The sequence below is a fragment of the Phasianus colchicus genome, chromosome 7 (assembly GCF_987193195.1).
Source record: "Phasianus colchicus chromosome 7, bPhaCol1.hap1.1, whole genome shotgun sequence".
Classification (NCBI taxonomy): Eukaryota; Metazoa; Chordata; class Aves; order Galliformes; family Phasianidae; genus Phasianus; species Phasianus colchicus.
Genome location: NC_143442.1, coordinates 7,630,653 through 7,651,150, shown reverse-complemented (window position 1 = coordinate 7,651,150; position 20,498 = coordinate 7,630,653). Strand labels below are relative to the sequence as shown.

The 20,498-nt window shown below is 38.3% G+C and overlaps 1 protein-coding gene across 4 annotated transcripts in view; it reads right to left on the bottom strand.

The window, feature by feature from the left end:
- DPP10 (dipeptidyl peptidase like 10) overlaps positions 1 to 20,498 on the bottom strand; it is a 357,782-nt gene that overhangs the window by 135,515 nt on the left and 201,769 nt on the right. For all 4 annotated transcript variants that reach the window (XM_090143605.1, XM_090143604.1, XM_031590710.2 and 1 more), the window contains exons 2-3: positions 10,586 to 10,700; positions 4,490 to 4,585 (exon numbers count right to left, since the gene is read on the bottom strand). In XM_090143605.1, the coding sequence (XP_089999731.1) occupies positions 4,490 to 4,585; positions 10,586 to 10,700 (211 nt within the window). The remainder of the gene's footprint in view (positions 1 to 4,489; positions 4,586 to 10,585; positions 10,701 to 20,498) is intronic.

Genomic DNA, 20,498 nt, shown 5'->3' with positions numbered 1-20,498 from the left:
CATAATTTTTAAAGCAATTTCAATGGTCTTCATGCTGAGTTTCCCAGATTCAATTTTTATTCAATTTTTCAGGATAGACTAGAGCCAACAGAAACTCAAGGAAAAAAGAGCATTAGGTCCAGAAAAACACTACTAACTACACACTTTACTCCCTAGGTGATAAAGGTAGTGCACAGCTGGCATAAGGTGCTAAGCTGTAAATAAATGTATGGGAAACTACTGTCCCACTTACTCTTTAAGGAAATTTAACAGAAAGAATCCTTCTTTAGTCAGGTAATGTCTTGCCATGCTGGCTTTAACATGCAGTCTACAAATCTTTGCAATGAAGAGATTGTACAGCTGTAAAACATGCTTCCATCCTTAAAATAAAAATTGCAATAAAAAAAAACACAGGTACTACATTGGCAAACCCTGTAAGTGTTTGCAAAATAAGATGTAAATGAGGAGCGAGAGTTGCTCCAGAAAGCAGTCCCTTGGTTCCACTGATGTTTTCAAGAATGGGCATCACCCATTCCTTCCCCCTACATGCTGATAAAATCGATGCGTGAGATGGAATAAAGATGACAACATCAAAGCTAGTAAATGTTGCTCAGAAAATAAAAGCCGTGTCTCTGCTGAAGCTAATACAGGAAATTTGGAAATAAAATAAAAAAAAAGAAAAACAAAATAAGTCTATTATTTTGTTACAGTTCTCAAGGCAGGGAGAAAATAATTCTGACTTGGGGTAAAATTGTTTATTACCATTTTCAAAGAAACACATTGAAATTTTTAAAGCAATTTGGCCCTCCAGAAACACCAGTCTTCCTTCTCCTATTGCTTCTGACTCTCCATGACTTCCATGTTTTCTCTCTTCTTTCCCCTGGTGCCAAAGGTAGAGGCAGCTGCTTCATGTGAGATGAGACAGTTTCAGATAAAAGAAGAGGGTCCTAGAGGGGAAGGGAATCCCTGCTATCATCTTCTGTTCCCCTCTGGACATTTAATCCCCTCCCCAAAACATCACTGAAAACCTTTCCCAGCTATTCGCTCCACACTAGCGCTTGCCAGACCAGCAGTCCCAATATCTACCCTCCTCCAACAGCACTGAAAAAAAGCAGCACATTTATCTGCAGAAATGGAACAGAATTGCATCCATTTCCTGAAATGTGATGCTGAACAGCCTTACACATCCTCTTTGTTCTTAACTTCTCCCTGCAGCACACTGCTGCATGAGTTACTCAATGCAGGAACAGCCAGCCTCACCAGAGGCGAGCAAGGCAAAGAGAAATTTTCTTTTATCATCTCACCATTTCAGCAAAGCACCATACAGACGTTTTACTTTAAACAGATGCCCAAATCCTTCTCTGCTGTGTAAAGCACGTCTGCACATACTCAGGTGCTTCGCTGAGCTTTAGTGCAAAACAGGATCCCAGGGCAGCACCCACTACAGGCTGTCACTCAGGATTCAGGCTCTTCTCCAACACTTCTAATTTAGATACATGAAAAATATCCTGATGTGCTGACAACATAGCCATCTGAAGGAATACAAACTAGCAGCCAGCGTGCTCCAATGTATAGAAAAGGTTGGCAAAGATTATCTAAACATCAAACTCCCATGTTAGCAGAACGAATAAAAGCAAAGTTCCAAAATTTTATTATCACCAACAGCCATGGTACCTGATGGTAAAAAGAGATGCAAGTACATTAGCAAAGATCTAGGTAGGGATTAGATGCAAACCTTTTGAACCCTCAGAATTTTTCACAAAGCAGCATAAATATTTCCAAGTACATTCTTAAAAGAAATAGAGAAAATACACTGAACATACTCTTCAGTGTGATTCAAAGATCCAGCTGCAGACTGCCAGAGGTGGCACATAAGCTACGATTCATACATCAGTTTATGAAGAACTAACAAACCAGTGATACAGTTGTATTAGCTGTAAACTAGCTGTATCAATGACAACATCACAAATCATTACCTTCCATTAAACATACTGTACTAGCACACAGGAGGTGGGCTCCTCAAAGAACTGCCATCATGAAACAAGATTCTATGCCTGACCTAAGGCAAAGACTGGTTCCTGTTGCAAAACAGAAGTAATATGATAGACAGGTCAGTCTCACAACAAGCTTTTTGGCAACAGAAAGCATAGGAAAAGATTAACTCAGTATTTTCTTCAACTCAATTACTCTGAAATTTTTAACCTCCATTACAATGTTGTACTCAGACCGAAGGAAAGGAAGCAGTAGCAGTTACTACCATGCAACTGCATGCTGTCAGATTTAAGTACTTTCATTATGTACTGACAGCATTTTAAGTTCTCACTTCCTACTAGAAAATCTTAAGATTGGTAATGTTAAGTGAAGATGGTCTCTCGTTTATTTTCTCCAAAACTATGTGAAGGAACAGGAATGTTTTCTGAAATCAAGTGCTTCAGATTACAGTGAACGGATGGTTCTGTACACTCTCCATAAGGTCATTTTAAATATCACTGGGAATCAATTTATAACTGGAAAAAAAAAAAAGCTTACCAAATTACTGAGTGATTATTTTCAGATTATTTTCAAGTAAAACATTAGCCATCATCCATGAAGCAAGAAAGAAACAGAGGAATATAGATACTACAGACATTCTCAAGCCTAGAACCAAGTAGGTAAGAAAAAAGGCGTTAGTGGATGGTATTTTTGTGAAGAAATGATAAAGGAAAGGTGTATCTTAAAATGACAGTTGATCAATGGTAACACACTTTTAAAACTCCTGTTGAGGATTTTTTCTTTTCCCCTTGGCAACATCTGGTTTTCTCAGACAAAAGAACTGCATTTCGCTGCAGCTTTAATCATTTGGATCATTATTTACTGGTGGCAAGGGGACTCAGTTTCAGGCAGAAAAGGAAATGGACTGTACAAACTTATATAGGACCTTTTCTTATTTAAGACTGGAATATTTTAGAGGTAACTACACAGGAATGATATTTGTAGAGGAAGAATTTAAAAGCAAGGAAGCATTGGGAAGAGAATGCTAAACAAATTCATAAATCAGAAGGTAAAGTTTTACTGAATCACAGCAGTTAAACACAAGACCTTACCTAAGATTCAAACAGCACTTGCAATCCTTAAGTCAAGATTGGACATTTTACTGCAAATTATCCTCTAGACTGCAGGAAATGCTTACAGCAGGAACTATTATTTCATTCTCTCTTCTTGACCTTTCCTAAGAGGTCAAGATGATAAAACTTGGAGATAGATACAAATTATTGCATCCCAAGAGGTGCATAAAGTAGTTACAAGTAGCTACTTATTTCCACCAAAATGTTCCTGTGCAGAGCTCAGAAGCAGTACTTACCCTCCTTATACCAAAGGAAAGTGCCTAACGGCCCCCCTCCAGCCCTAAACTAATGAATGCTGAGTATTAAGTTACATATTTCATTCTCCACATACATATAGGCATCATAGCAATCATAAAAACTCCCATTTTTTCTCTTTTTTTTTCCCCCCTCCAAAAAACACAGACTTAGTTGTTTGCCAAAAAAAAAAAAAAAAAAAAAAAAAAAAAAAAAAAAAACCCAAACAAGTACATGCAAACACTTCACTGCTAACAAGTTCTCACACTGGCTCAAAAACACCTCTAGAAAGCCAGTATTGCCAATAAAACAGTGAGCACCTCTTCACCAAGTTGTCTAATACTTTCAATAAACAGAAAGTTTGTAACTATACAACTGTATGGCTATCAGAATGCTTACACCCTCTGTTATTTTGAACAACACAAGCAAAATTATTTTCCACCACGAGTTTCTCCAGATGGATTCTGAATGCCACAGAAGAAATGTAGTCAAATGTTTACCATCAAATTCAACACCTTTCTTTTTACCACACTTGGAAAATTTTATAAAAAAAGCTTCTTTTTTCTTTTTCTTAACACAGGACATAGAATAGAGTTCAAGAATAACGTATATGACATATTTTGTGTTACTATATGTAGCTCACTTCCTTTCTTTCGTTAAAAATGTGGTATTCTTTAATTATTTAAAAATGTTACACAGATTCCCAAAATGGAAACTTAAACGCAGTTTGTAGACATTAGAAAATTGCTAAGAACTGCCCAAGCATTTCAAAATCGTTTGAAATATTTAAGAATCCATTCCAGATACAAAGCAGATGATTCAGTACTCAAATTCCCAGATCTGAGAATATATTAATAGAACAATATACGGACAACTGATCCATCAACAAGAACCAGTTCTTAAAAACAATTCTTCATTGGTGCATTCAACTGAGCCAGTGGCACAAACAGAAAATTTTACTGAGTTCCTACTAGGTAGAGATTTGAAATTAGAAAACCACTTCTGAAGTTAATGAAACAGATGTGATTCAGAACTACAAGGAAAAGCAGGACACTGGACAATTGCAAGAGTTTAGATTTTAACTGGTTCTTTTTTCATGACTGGGCAATGATATTACTTAATACTCAAAGCAATTACATAGATTCCAATTATATGAGAAGTTATACACTTACCATTAATCCATTTGGCTTCTGGATTATGAACTACGAACTCTTTTCTGAAGAGATCTTCCAAAGACAATCTGGTTTCAGAAGAATTTGCAAGCTCATCTAAAATAAACATAACAGGACCATTTTACATAGTTATTAAAACAATATATTCTGAGTGCTTTGCAAAACATTGGAATTAAAAAACTAGAACATGTTCAGAGGTGCTGCTGAAATCGATGACACTGCACTGCTCAGTCTTTATTCATTAGAAAGAAAAGTTTCATTTTTCTTCAGTACAGCTTCAGGAAAAAACAAACCACCACTAACACCTTAGAGACATGACAGGTGAACTGTGAAGTGCCTGGCTATTTACTATTCTGGCAATGTAGCGGCACAGGTCCTCCTTTACACACCTCCATTCCACAAGAAAACTGATTTCAAAGCATTACAAGAATTTACTGACAGCCACAGGATAAAGGCCATATTAATCACCTTATACAAATGGTAAGTAAAATCGCCATGTGTAATCTGTTTCGAGCCAATTTATTTTCAAGATTCGTATGTAAAGAAAAATAATAATAAAAAAATCCATATGCACACTTTATGATCCATATTTGCTCTCAGGTAAGGAGCTTTGCCTTTTTAGCCTTGGCTAGCATCTTTGTTTCTTCTGAACAGTAGAAGCCAGGATTATTATACTTCTGAAAGACAGCCAGTGTTAATTTCAAAACAAGCCAACAAAGCTCCTAAAATCATTTATGTACTTTAGAAATGAAAAGGAAACTCTGCCAAATTCTGCTTTTCTTGTGCTGTAGGTTGAATAAATCATAAGTAGCAGTGATTCAAAAGTGTACTGCCACACAAATGCAATATCAGAGATAGTATTAAAGCAGATGTCCTATTTTGCTATCAAAACACGAAGTTTCCAATGAATATTCATACACAGCAGCTATGAACTTCACCTAACTGCTTTAGGTTACTTAGAAGAACAGCAGTTGCCAAAAACCGTGTACTATGTCCCCTGTGCACTAGCAAAAAAAATATGCACGTATTCACTTCCTAAGCAACCAACCAGACAACTGCCCACTCAGGTCTCGCAAGCATTTTTATAATCACTGGGCAGGATTAATACAGACTATGCAGCATCTCTTTGTTCTGTGAGCTTTTCTTCCAATATATGGGCATCCCCAAGTACCTTCCCGGTGGAGAGCAGCTTTCTTTTGGTTAGAGTTTGGTTTTGTCTTTATGGATGGCTGGTATTAGCACGATTGATGACAGACCCATAGCCAAGAGTGCCTAGAATCACAGCAATCAAGGAACAATCTTGTCATCTTTATGCTGACCCAATGTCCTACAACACATTTTTAACTAACAAAACATGCTTTGGAAAGGTAGTATGTAATGCTTTTCAAATGAAAATGTGACCCCCTCACAGCGAATGGAGACCATTACAGTTCATTTATTAGTGTTTGCTCACCCAAACAGCTCAGTCAGAGGCCTGGTTGAAAGCTGACTGAAATGAACAACAGTTGTTTTCTAGCCTTTTAAGTGTCAGCGTTGCCAGCTGCAGCCACTTCGTTTAGTATTAATAAGGTGCATCTTTTCTGCATTGAAGACAAACTCCTTTTTAAATGCACACCATAAATTAAGGAGAGACAAGGCCAACACAGACACCCATGACACAGTGATGCACTGTTTTGATGCACTCCTCCCACAGCTCAGTGGGAGCTTGTAAGTATTTACTCGCCATAACCAGCTCTTCGCACACTTAATATCTTATGAGGCTGAGCATGAAGAGTTGTTCAAATCTCCTCTCACAAGACAAACGTTCTAATCCTCAAATAAGCTTTAGGATTCTTCCTACCTTCTAGGGATCAAAACAACCTGTTTGGGTTGGTATTGTTTAGCCTCCAAGTCCAGCATGGGACACAATGCTCCACTTGTAGTCTTACCAGAGCTTTACAGCAGAGCAGCATTATCTTTAATGATTTATACCTAATCCTTCTGTTTACACATCATGGTATCTTGTTAGCTCTTCCTCCTGCCACACACTGAATTTTTATCTCCTAAGTAAGCACATGTTGTATTTTGTGGAGCTGAGCAGAACATATATAACACCCTCTGCCTTCAGAATACCACTTCCTACTTAACAGTATCAAATACTGAGTTCTTCTTATGCCCATTTTCCCCACTCTGACAATACTGCGGATTCTGTTATTTTTGAGCAAAATGTTGATTTAACCTTAAAACCTAAAATAGTACTCAAAGTTCCCAAAATGCTTAGTTATGTATAGTAAGATGAATTGTACATCATTTCAGCTCTCACACACTATACTGGGTTAATCTTTCTTCAGCACAAGCACAAATTGGTACGCACTTCTCAAAGCACTTATTTTATTTTAAAGACAGTTTTTTTCCATCCTATGCTTATTACCACATTACCAAATAGCCTACTCTGTTTTGCTTCCATTTTAGATTTTACTGAATCATCTTCCACTGTTCTCCCACTGTTTCCCTTGGACTTCTGTATTTTGTTCTGAAACAACATACATGATATATAGAAAATGAACACGGATTACAAAAGATACAAAGAAAGTCGGTTAAAAATAAAATGGCTGTATTTTTGATTATACCACAAACACCTTAACAATTCAACAGCTGGTGTACGTTTATTCAAAATGACAAATCGTTTGTGTTTAGGAAACTACAAGACTGCAAAAGTAGAAAATAATAGCTTCACTCATTTTCATGTGTTTAGACACTTTCAAGGCCAGGCTGGACCAGGCTCTAAGCAACCTGATCCAGCTGTAGATGTGCCTGCTTACTGCAGGGAAGTTGAACTAGATAACATTCAAAGGTTCCTTCCAACTCTAAGGATTATGAGTCTATGATTTTGACAAATGAGTAATTAAAAATAGGTTAAGCACCTCAAAGTTTACCTTCTAACTTAGAAACTAAAACTATAATATATTATATATTTATAATATATAATATAAAATAATATATTATTTAGACACACTCTTTACTGAATTTTCTGTGGGGAAAAAGAAAGTTGGACTTGCTTGATGTTAAATTATGCCTGAAAAGCAGAAAAACAGCACTAGTTAGCAGTGCACAAGCTAACAGATCTAACTGTGAATTGGCATAGTCTGTATAATATTCACATGAGAAAGGAAAAAAACTTGACTGTAAGGCAATATCAAAACTTGCTTGCTAATATACAGTAATTACATGGAGACTATAGAGTATTAAAACAGAAACCTGAATTTCTTTGGTAATGAATATCTACTTACTTTCAGTTTCTTTTCTATTTATTTAAAAAATAGCATGAAAAATGGCATGGAGGGGTCAGTCCCAACCTTGTTTTAAGCAGAATCTTTATTTGTTTGGCATATCAATACATATGATTCTGCCTTAACATGATTTTCATTGAAATGTTTTAATAGCGACTAGGCAGGCTTCTGAGCAACTGCTCTCTAAAATCATCCCTATATCCTCAGAAAGAAGCAGAATGAAGCACAACGCTTAGGGAAACTGTACCAAGTCTAAAAGGCAGCTACCACTACAGGCAGAAATAAACAGGGAAAGAAAACTGCTACTTTAATTAGTAAAATTACAAATGAATTACAAAACCAAATATTTAAAACAACAGATCTCTAGCACCTCAGCACTAAGCACTTAGTGACAGAAAGGCTTGTGAGACAATCTGAGTTTTTCACTTCCTGATGTGCTAGATATCCCAGAGTCACCTTGGATACATATTCAGTCAGAAAGCTTCTGCTGCAGTGCTCAGCACCCTCCAGGAAATTCGCAGAGTTAAGAAATAACAACTTTCAAAAACATATTAATCATGCATTGAAAGAGGAACGGATTAAGGTCAAAAGTAGGGAAAGGAGCTGTCCTACAAAGCTTTCTTCGGTAACCATTTTTAACCTGCAAGAAAACCCATATTATAAAACCTAGGTCATTCTTGGAAAAAGGTTTTTTTTTTTTATATCAAGCTCCACAGTCTCTTTGGGATATCTTAGAACATCTGAGCTGACAGAACTAGTTTTCACTCACATGATTTCAACTAAAATGTAGGCCCCAGATCACATCAAGTTTTCAAGCAAGCTCTCTGGGTTTTGTAACAGCTCCAGAGATGCTGTACTTCACTAAGCATTTTTTTTTATCATATTAAAAAGAAATTAACATTTCCCTGAGTTGTTTATTTCTTTTTTTGATGAGTGTCTTCAAAGACTTCCATTTACATTTTTACATCATTCTATAATATTAGAGCCAGAACTGATGTTTACTATTGCGAATTCCAGCACAACATCTTTGAGATCTTACAAGCCTTAAACAAACCTCTCCCTGAAAAGAACAGCCTTCTGTCTTAGAGTGCACCAGGATATGCCACCAGTTTCCTTCTGTCTTATTCCCTGAAGAAAATCCTGTATCTTGAGACTACAGCAGCGCATCTGCTTTTATTTTTTTCCAAATATCGTAATTAGTAATAGCTAAACAATCATTTCTTTATCACTCCCTTGGACAACATTGTGCATACTTAGATACTTCTACAAAATGGGAAACAGAATGAACCACAATATTCCTACACACTTTCCTTAGCCGTCTAACTCCCTCTAAGAAGAAAAGTTTCTTATATTAGAAGAGACCCATAAAGATCATTGTATCCAACTCCTGGCTCTATACAGGACTGCCCAAAATCAAACCACATGTCTGAAAGCAGTGCTTAAATGCTCCCTGAGCTCCTGCATGTCAGGGCTGTGCCAGATCCCTAGGCAGCTTCTTCCATGCCCACCATCCTCTGGGGCAGGACGTCTCCCCCACCACCCCCACCAGACTTTCATCCGACAGCTCCATGCTGCTCCCTTGGGCCCTGTGACTAACTCAGAGAGCAGAGCTCAGCGCTGCCCTCCGCTCCCTGTGAGAAGCTGAAGCTGCCATGAGGCCTCCCCTCAGCCAGCTCTGCTCAGCGCTGAGGTAACCCAGGCGCCATAGCTGCTCCTCATACATCTTCCCCTCTAGGCCCTCCGCCATCTTAATGGACCTAGAGCACTTTGAGAACAGGATTAGAAGGTAGAATATCCCCTCTGATCCTGGCTCTGTGCAAACAAAACCATCAGTTCAGTTGTCTCACTTGTAAAACGAGGATAAAACCTCCATAAACCTTTTATATTGAGTTTCACCATCTTCCTTTCACCAGCAGTACACTAGTACAGTTGCTCATGCACAGATCCATCAAGCTTCCCTTGATTATTTCATTCAGTGGCCAAGTGGCCTGAAACCATCTGAAGGGCACTTTATTAGTATTTTGGTTTACACAAATTGAACACTTGCATAACAAACTGTTTTCACACCAATATTTGTTACCTAGACACAATATTCAAAGTTGAAATTTTATCATATTTTTAAACCTGACAGAAAGAACTCAATTCTGGTAGAAAGAACTCAAAGATTCATTAAAACTTGTGCAGTGATTCCTTCTCTTAAGTTTCCAAACAGTCGCTGTCCCAGCAATAAAATCTTCAGAAAAATAACCCAGATCAAATTAGAACAAAATAACCACTAGGCATATTTTTTTATATGTGTGCAATTGCTTTTTTGTCTATTAATTCCACCTACCCAAACCCCTTTTCTTATTGGTAAGTGAGCTGCTGAGTAGTTTCCTTGGTTTTAAGTTAAGTAGCTGTTTTCTGCGAGAAAGATAATGGCAACAGCTTGTTCGTGTATATATGAAACATGTATACTTCTGGCTCAGTTATAAGTTTCATTCTCATTATTAGTTTTTCAGGACATCCAGCCTTCTGATAGCTCATCTCCGAATCAGAAATTACACTAAGACACAAGTGTCAAAATCATACACTCAGTATACCCACTGAGGCTAATGCTTGTAGCCATCCCAAGGCCAATACAATCCTAATGACCTATTGCTGTAGCAGTAGTACTTGTGCTACTTAAAGCTTCCAGTAATTCAGAAGGCCCTAATGAGTACCAAGTTTATAGGAGACAGAAGTTAAAAATGCTTAAGGGAAAGATATTTTAAAATTTACATGTCCTTTTAATGAGTGCATTACGAATCAGAAACCTTCAGTAAGATAAAATAAAGAAGTAGGTTACCTGGTGTTAAAAGAATGACAGACATAGTGATGAGTGAACAAACAACTAGAATCACCAGCAGCGCAATAGCAATTCCCTTCCAGTTCCTCTGAGGAGGGCTGTTACTTCCAAGTTCCTACAGGAATGGAAAAAAAAACAAAAGGAAAAGATCGTGTTTCATAATCACATATTTCTAGAACTGTTATTGATAGGAAAACTGCATTACACATACCCAAAATTACAACACAGGAGATAATCACTATCCCTCCCCTCTCAGTAGCAGACATGCATAATTCCAAAGGTGCAGACATCATCCCCCTTTAATAGATGTCTTTTTTTTCTTTCTAGATGTAAGTAATTTTATATGCCTACGAGACAACAAAATGAGCTTATACAAGCTGTCCAAAATATGACTATTCTTAAAATGTGCTGAACATAAAATTCAGGACAATACCAACTAGCAATCTGTAAGATAATTACAGAAATAAAATGCAGCAATTTACTGTAATTCTACCTAACATGGTACAGACCATAAAGGTTTAAATACACATCCTTTTTAATGTACCCTATTAAACTTATTTGTAATAGAAAACATTTACAAAACTGCCTGAGGTTTCATCCAAAGCTGAACAGCTCTCCTTCCTCTATACAGTAGTTCAGCTGTAAACTGCTCCCCTACTACCCATAAAAAAATCAACAGTAACTTGTAACAAATGTTAAACAAATGCTCCTGTAACTACTAGCACACGTAAAGCTATGCTCTGTGGTTACACATTTAACTTGTATTAACAATGTGATTAAGGTTTATCAATAGCAGCAATGTATTGCTTATATTCACAGTACAACTTAAACCAAACAATGGTTTAACATCTAACACTAGAATGACAAAACCAGTTCAACAATTATTTCATGCAATCTTAACTTGCTTTGACGGTAATCAACAGTTTTTCTACCCATATCCAGTTGTCTGCCACAATTAGCCATGCACGCCCTTAGTACCTCCAAAATAAATTGTTGTGATAACACTCACAATGAAAACAAACTTCTCAGAAGGTACAATTTCAGCCTACTTACAAAGCTGAGTTACATTACACAAGCACTACACAAGTTATGTGCAACAATATCTTTAACTGTGTCTTAAATTTTATTTTTAAATCCTACATCTCCTCATTTCTACCTGGAAAAGGTCCTCTTTCCTAGGAAATTTCTTTTTTATAACCATTACACTCCTCTTTGGCATTGATACCAATGAAACTACAGATAACTGATGAAATGTCAGCATGCACAGCTTGATCTCCAAGCAGCCATGCAGGTGAAGCTCAGTCACTATTAACCAACAACACATCCCTGATACCTATATTTTGTTCGCTGAACTTTAGGACTACTTTCAGATAAGGGGAAAAATAACCGACGTCCATCTCCCTTCCCCAGTCCATTGCCCCATTTCCAAACAGACCTGTCTGCTCACCTCATTTTCTTCACTCCCACCTCATTTAATACTAATGAATGGCGCAACTTTCTATATAACCTTATAGGTGGTTGGTCTTCAAGGCTGCATGTCATTGTCGTGCATCTGTTTGTTAATCCCTAGGCTATGAGGACTGGAGGGTGTCAAGGCAATCTCAATTCTTTTATGGCCTGGATATAACCTCCACAGTGGTGGATCTCCACAGAGATCGACAGTGTTATTTTCACTCAAGTAAAAATTATTTTGATCTTACTAGTACAGTCTAGAAAATTAGGACTTATCCTAAACATAATAGTATAAGCCTTACTCATATGACATTTAACAGAGTTCAACTGTAACAGAACAGCAGCTTGTAAAAGAAGGCTGTTCTGGAAAAATAGTAGTTATTCTGAGACTTGTGAAACCCTACTCCAAAGGATTGACTTAAAATGACAGAAGCTGGACCACTTGGTGAATGTCCTCTGTAACAAAGCTTCTAAAAAAACTGTGTCATGTCTTCATTATTCAGAAGATTCTCCTCTACAAACACGAATATTGCTCAGTTACTAAAAATAAAAGCATAATTTAAACGTTTCTACAAATTTTTGCAAGGAAAATTAGAAATGGATGAATCCTGTACTGAGCACAGAAAGCTTATTCATACTCATAGTGAGAGAGAAGGTAGGAAATGGGCATAAAGGGAAATAATTATTTCTAATAAAAAAGTGCTCTACTTTAAAAACTGGATAAAATTTAGGAGTCAATAATTATTCAAAGTCATTAAAAAGTAATGGTTGAGTGAAAGAGCTTTCTATAAGACTTATATGAAGTTAATGTACAATATCAAGAAAGTTGGTGAAACATTAGGAAAATTCCCTTAATAATGGGAATTAATCATGCAATCAAGGACACCTCTAATCAACTTTTTTGATGCTTGACTACAAGCAAGAAAGTTCTAAAATATAGTATGTTGTTAAAGAAATAAAATATATTCAGCCTCACACTGCTGAAACAGTAATAAAAGCCAGTTAAACAGCTTTACGGATCATGCACCATTGGCAAGATAGGAGCTGTCATTTTTGAACACAAGAAGATAGAGGAGAAAACATCATTAGAAGCTGTACGATGAGAAGCTCCTGATATAATAACTAACTGCTAACTATTGCAAATAACAATGAGCGTGGAGCTGGAGATTTAGGATCTAATCTTTTAAGTACGCTCTTACATTAAAGCAGTTTGAAAAAATATCAACTTTCGAAGATGGTGTTTTATAGGTAATGCTATCTATGATGCTATTACAGATTTTACAATCTAACTCCAATGAATCAGAAAATGGCCGCTCAAAGTGTAACATAATTGCAAGTATTCTCACTATTTAAAGTATCTTTTTCATGAACCATTTAATTGCATTGTTGTCAGTAACAGTCCTTAAGTAATATATGTTTCTGAAAGTAATTTGTGATTGATGCCTCACTAAAATACAGCCAAAAGGAAAAGTCTGACGTACTGCATGCACAAAAAATGTACACAAGTATTATAGGTCAAAACACTCCAGGCCTCCTCTTTGGCAAGAGTAAGTGTATCAATTAAGACAAGCAAGAGCAGCTCATTTTTGTTGTGTGCAGTTCCACTTTGAACAGACAGAACATCCCAATAATCTCTAATAAGAAAGCTGAAACTAAAATCTCTAGACTGGATAGAAAATGGATGAGAGGCCGAGGCTAAAGGAGAGCATAAATGGTTTCAACCCTTCAGCATACCTCTGTGTTAAATCCCACCTGCCACTGCAAAGCATTTCAGAGACACACTGGAAAACTACAGCTACAAAAGGCAAATATCAATTAAATACAATGGAGCATTTTTCTCTCTCCTCTACTCGGCTGTTTCTAAATATAACATAACTGACTGACTGATGATGAACTGATGCACAAGCATGAACACCCTTTAAGTTTTAGCAGGATCTGAGTTTTGAATCTTAAACTATGGTATGCAACCTCATCCAAGAATGCTGAGGAGCATGTTCATTATTTCTGAACAAAATACGAACATGGATGTGTCATCTTTAAAAACTACAAAATTACTTCCATAATTAACGTGACTCAAGCAAATATAACCCAATATCCCATATAATAGAATTAATTAGATGAAGCAAATTTCCATTTAATTTATTTCATGTATGGATGTTTTTCATCATTTGATACACAAACAAGTGCTTATAATTTAAGTGCACTGTTTCCTTTGAAGCAGTATTGGAGATAATGATTTTTGGGGAAGAAAAAGAAAAATCACTTCAAATTAATATATGCAATGTCTTTAAAAACAAACTCAAATATTTCCATATTTCCACTTGAATAAACATTTCTTTCTCATAAGCAGCAAACCCAGAAATCCAGTTTCCTTCTAAAGCTTATCAAATTGCACAGTTTTATTGTTAATCAGTGAGGATAAAAAGCCTTCATGACAATTCTTCTAACAAGTGCATATACAGGTGACAACATCAGAAAATAATGCCTTAACACGCTGCATTAATAAGCCTGGTTTTTGAATGATCTTAATAGCATTCTCTCTTCTCCTTTGAATATCACATTACAATGTATTTTCTGCCACAACACGTAGTAATGAGGGAAGCAGAAGGAAGCTGTCTGTGGGAGAAGTCGCACTGAAGTGCACGGGCTGAAGCTTGGGGACTATGCCAGGCTTCTCCAGGAGAAGCAATTCAGTTAAAGTACAGCACCCCCATTTGGACAAGAAATGAAAAACAAAGTTTTACGGAAACACTACGCCTTCCTGAGAGCTGGAATTTTGCCACACTACTTTTTCTCATAGTACTATCTCTCCATTCTACCACCAAAATAATTGATAAATGGCGAGATGACACAAACATAAAAATATTCCTTTATCAATAAAAACTACAAACAAAAATTGCACCAATTTTAGTTATTTCTTCTGTGTTGATAAGTCTGCTCGTAGCTGAAGCTGAGACGGTCATTATTTATTTCTTGCAGCCCTGGGTGCACTTTACCAGGTTTACATGCCAATGTGCATCTGTATACATGTACCACTGAGCATCTGCCCCAAGACTTTGGGAATTTGGAGCAGAAAACCCAGGAGCGCTGAGCTGCAGCAGTGCCCAATGCTTGCACAGTTTTGCTGTGAGGTGCCACTGACAGACAAAGGATCTCAGAAGACTGGAACATACAGCAGTTTGTAGCAGCATAGCATCTTCTAAAGACTTGAATGAATTATCCTTATTTTGTGCTTTTTATTTTGCCTAAACTGGTCCTGCACTGCCACAAGGACAAAGCTTACAGAGGAAAGCTATAAGAAGAATCATAGCCTTCCCTTATTTTGGCAAGAATTTCAGAGGCAGAGTTTATAAGGCTATGAAAAGCAAATTTGTAATTTGCTTTGCAGTAGGAATGAGAATGAGTCTCACTTCGTAGCTTAGATGTAATCACGACTATATCATTTAATGACTCTCTCAGCAACTACTTCATTAAACGCTATCATCTGCATTCCCCAAACATGAAGAAAAGGTGATAAACCTAAAAAGACTAATAGTTTCATGTTTTATCTCAGGTGTTTTAAAAAACACAGACCTGGGATAAATAAAAACCATGCAGTCTTTCCAGAGTTCATTATGTAGCTAGTCTTGCAACTGGTAGTAAATACTACCTGCCTTGATTTTGTAGTGTGCTGTTTGCAGGAAAATTACCACAAAAAGCATTTAGAATTTGTGATTAAATGATTTTATCCCTTCCTTCCCAGCTGTTTTTGAGTAATCCCATGGCCTAGATAGCAAGAGTGACTAAAAGACAGACCCACAAAGTGGCACAGGATGGTTTTAATCCATTTGCGTAAGTACCTATCATTTTCATTCCTCTCCAATTCACTGTGCTATAAGATCCTATTGCTCCAGTTCTTGTCTGAATTATTATGGTCACACAATTAATTTCCTCAGTCAGTTTCTTTATTCATCAGAATGTTGCAGCTTCCTTTCAGAAGCCCCCTTCACCAGAATCATGACTTCGTCAGGCCTGTGGATAATGGAATTTTTAAAAAGAGAGCAATTACACTACTTAGAATACATGTGGGATTTGAGTATGGGTCCAATTTATCTTTGTCTTTTTATTTCTCTGAGATGTATTGGTAAGAGGAAACCCCTCTTAAAATCATACAGTCATAAAGATTGGAAAAGACCACTAAGGTCACCTAGCCCAACTATCAACACAACCCCACTGGGACCACTAACCCACATCACCCAGTGCCTCTTCTTGGAGAACTAAAGTGGAAAGAAAAACAGCCCCACCCACACCAGGGTGAAAGCAGTAAAACCCACCCTTGACAGTAGAAATAAGTGTGCACCTAATTCTGAGAAATTACTGATTCATCACCCACACCGTTTATGTATTTTCTTAACCCTGCAAAACATTGTGTGCTTCTTCCAGCCTTGATCGTTTTTGTTCTAAGCAGAAATTTTTCTTCAGCACTGCAAGTGCCCATTCACAGTCTGGATGATGTTTCAGAAGAGCTATGTCAATACCCTTAGTTTTGACTACTCACAAAAACAATCAGTAATATTTATGGAAACTACTCAATATAATATAGCTAGCATTAAGAAGGCATTTCACATCTTCCAACTCATTCTGCAGTGTACCTTCTAACATTTACTGAAAAACACTAAGAATGCTACTACACTAGACAAGTAAAGGCACAACGTCTAAAATATTTCTATCACAAAAATCACCTTTCAGGACAAGAATTTAAAACATAGTTTCTTTCACTGTAAGTAATAACCAACATCAGGCAAGGGAATTTCTTTGGCTTTGGAAACTGAGTTGCATATAAAGACATAAAGCCACATATGATTATTGCACCTTCAGAGTCAACTTCAACAGTACTCAATATTGCATTCTTTCTGCCTTTTAATCTTGTGTTCTCAATCTTTTGCAGATTCTAAGCTTCACAATTAGAAATACCATAATCTTATTTCAAGTATTATGTAAGTACCTTGTGATTCTAATGTATTTGTGTACATCAAAGTTCTATTTAGTCACCTGTGGTGAATTTTCTAAGATCCTAAGCAGAACAACTACTAAAGATTTCCTTCATTTAATGAATCTGCTTGCAACACTCCCTGAAAATCTCACCTCCATACAGCTGGTTGCCAAAAGCAGCCACACTTCTTTTAGGGGCTTGGGGGTCAGCACTAGCCCTGGTAGAACTGCAGCTTCCACTCCCAACATCCTCATCAGACCTCTAACATTCACATTGTGCTACATTTTCCCTTCCTCACACAAATCTCAATTTGAAGCTAATGATATTTTTGTCTGAATGTAAAACAAACAAACAAAAAAAAACTATCTCTGTATCTTGAAGACTGCCTCCAAGATTACATGGAAATAAAGCTAGTGACTCATTTCCAATGAGCCCATGCATCATTAATATCTACAGAAAAGCAACAATACATTTGTCATAATTAAATAAAACTCTTAACGTATTTTACTAAAACAAGTATCGCCAATGACAGGAAAGAATGGCAAAGCAGCAGGCACAAACATGATTATATCACATATGACTACAATCTAGAGGAGGAAGCATCTAAGAATACTGCCATAGTCCTTTATGGCCAAAAGGGTATTTTCACATTTAAATTGAATACAGTACAATATTTACCAGTCTAACACCACACTATAGAATGGAGTATTTAAGACCATTCTCAGACTACAAGAACCAAAACCACCACCTGGATTTTCTCATTGGTCAGGTATACATACACATACTTTATGCCATTTAAGAGTCAGTGGAGAATGGATACAACAAAAATATTTTTAGATTAATAATATTAATTTAGGATTTATCAAATTGTGGAATAAAATTTGTAAAGAACATCTTTCAATTAGTATTTTACTACTTGTGTTCAGATTATACAAAAGTTACTTGCAAATAAAACAATTTAGAATCATAGAATCACAAGGTTGGAAACGACCTATAAGATCACCTAGTCCAACCGTCTTCTCATTACCATTGCTACCACAAGCTACTAAACCAGATCTCGCAGCTCCTCATCCAGACGCCTCTTGAACACTGCCAGGGACGCCAACTCCACGACCTCTCTGAGCAGGCCATTCCAGTGCCTGACCACTCTGAGAGAAAAAGTTCTTCCTTAAGTCTAACCTAAACCTCCTCTGATACAACTTGCAGCCATTTCCCCGGGTCCTGTTTGTTGCCTGGGAGAAGAGGCCAAACCCCTCTTCACCACAACCCCCCTTCAGGAAGTTGTAGAGTGCAATGAGGTCTCCCCTGAGCCTCCTCTTCTCCAGACTAAACAATCCCAGCTCCCTCAGCTGCTCCTCATAGGACTTGTGCTCCAGACCACTCACCAGTTTAGTTGCCCTTCTCTGGACACGCTCCAGAGCCTCAACGTCTTTCCTGTAGTGAGGGGCCAAAACTGAACACAGTACTCGAGGTGCAGCCTCACCAGTGCTGAGTACAGGGGACGATCACCTCCCTGCTCCTGCTGGCCACACTATTTCTAATGCAGTCCAGGATGCCATTGGCCTTCTTGGCTCCCTGTGCACACTGTCCACTCATGTTCAGCCGAGCATCAACCAACACCCCCAGGTCCCTTTCTTCTTCACAATCATCCAGCCACTCGTCTCCAAGCCTATAACGCTGCATGGGGTTGCTGTGGCCGAAGTGCATGACCCGACACTCAGCCTTGTTGCACCTCATTCCATTCACCTCAGTGATCCAGCTTATCTAGATCCGTCTGAAGAGCCTCCCTACCCTCAGGCAGATCAACACAACCTTCCAACTTTCTGCCATCTGCAAACTTACTGAGGGTACACTCAATCCCCTCATCTAGGTCATCAATAAAGATATTAAACAAGATGGGCCCCAGTACCGACCCCTGGGGGACACCACTCGTAATGGTTTGCCAGCTGGACTTAATTCCATTAACCATCACCCATTGGGCATGGCCCTCTAGCCAGTTTCTTACCCAAAGAAGTGTATACCTGTCCAGACCATGGGCAGCCAGTTTCCCCAGAAGCAGCCTGTGAGAGATCACATCAAAGGCTTTGCTGAAGTCTAGGTAGACTACATCAACAGCCCTTCCTTCATCTACCAGTCTGGTCACCCAGTTGTAGAAGATGAGTTTGGTCAAGCACGACCTGCCTTTCACGAACCCATGCTGGCTGGGCCTGATCCCCTGGACACCACGCACGTGCCGTGCGATCTCACCCTAGATGATTTGCTCCATTACTTTCCCTGGTACTGAGGTCAGGCTAACAGGCCTATAGTTCCCCAGATCCTCCTTACAACCCTTCTTGAAGATGGGAGTCTCATCAGCAAGCCTCCAATCCTCTGGAACCTCTCCAGTTAACCAGGAGCGCTGACAGATGGCCATGAGCGGCTCGGCAATTACCCCCGCCAGCTCCCCGAGGATGTAGCCCATCCGGTCCCATGGACTTGTGACAGACCAGATGGAGGAGGAGCTCTCTGACTGTCTCCACCTGAATCGCTGAGGGTATATTCTGAGCATCCCAGACTTCCAGATTAGGGAGTAAAATGCCCAGAGGATAACTGGTCTGGCTATTAAAGGCAGATGTAAAGAAGGCATTGAGGACCTCAGCCTTTTCCTTGTCCTCAGTGGCCACATTCCCTGCTACATCAAGTATAGGATGAAAATTGTCCTTGGTTCTTCTTTTGCCGTTGATGTATTTATAAAAAGATTTTTTATTGTCTTTTACTGCAGTGGCCAATCTGAGTTCAAGTTGGGGCTTTTGCCTTCCTAACTTCCTCCCTGCCTATCTTTGCTACTGCTTGTAATCTCCCCAGGTAGCCTGCCCCTTCTTCCAGAGGACATAGACTCTCAACAGTAGTTCCCAGCTCATCCACACTGGTTGTCTTCCCCTAAAGCTCACCTTACGGCACTCAGGGACAGCCTGTTCTTGTACCTTTAAGATTTCTGTCTTGAGGAGCATCTGGGCTTCCTGGACCCCTTTACCCTTAAGAAGTGACTCCCAAGGGACCAGTGCTACAAGCACCCTGAACAGATCAAACTCTGCCCTCTGGAAGTTCAAGAAAGTAGTTTTGCTGGTCACTCTTTTGACACCTCCAAGAATAGAGAATTCTACAATTCCATGGTTGCTCTGCCCAAGATGGTCCCCAACCTTCACTTCTCCCACCAGTCCTTCTCTGTTAGCGAAGACCAGGTCTAGCAGGGCACCAACCCTGTAAGCTCTCCTACCAGTTGCATAAGGAAGTTATCTTCCACGCAGTCTAGAAACCTCCTGGGAGGAGGTATAATTTAAATGCAAGCATGCCTTCATCTTTTATGTGCACGTGTATTTACATACATATCCATATATCATTGGATAAATATGCAAATACGGATTATTAAAAACAACATTGCTATAAATAAATGAAAACATAAATAAGCCAGAGACTGTCAGTGGCAAAAGTGCACACTAATTGCCACTT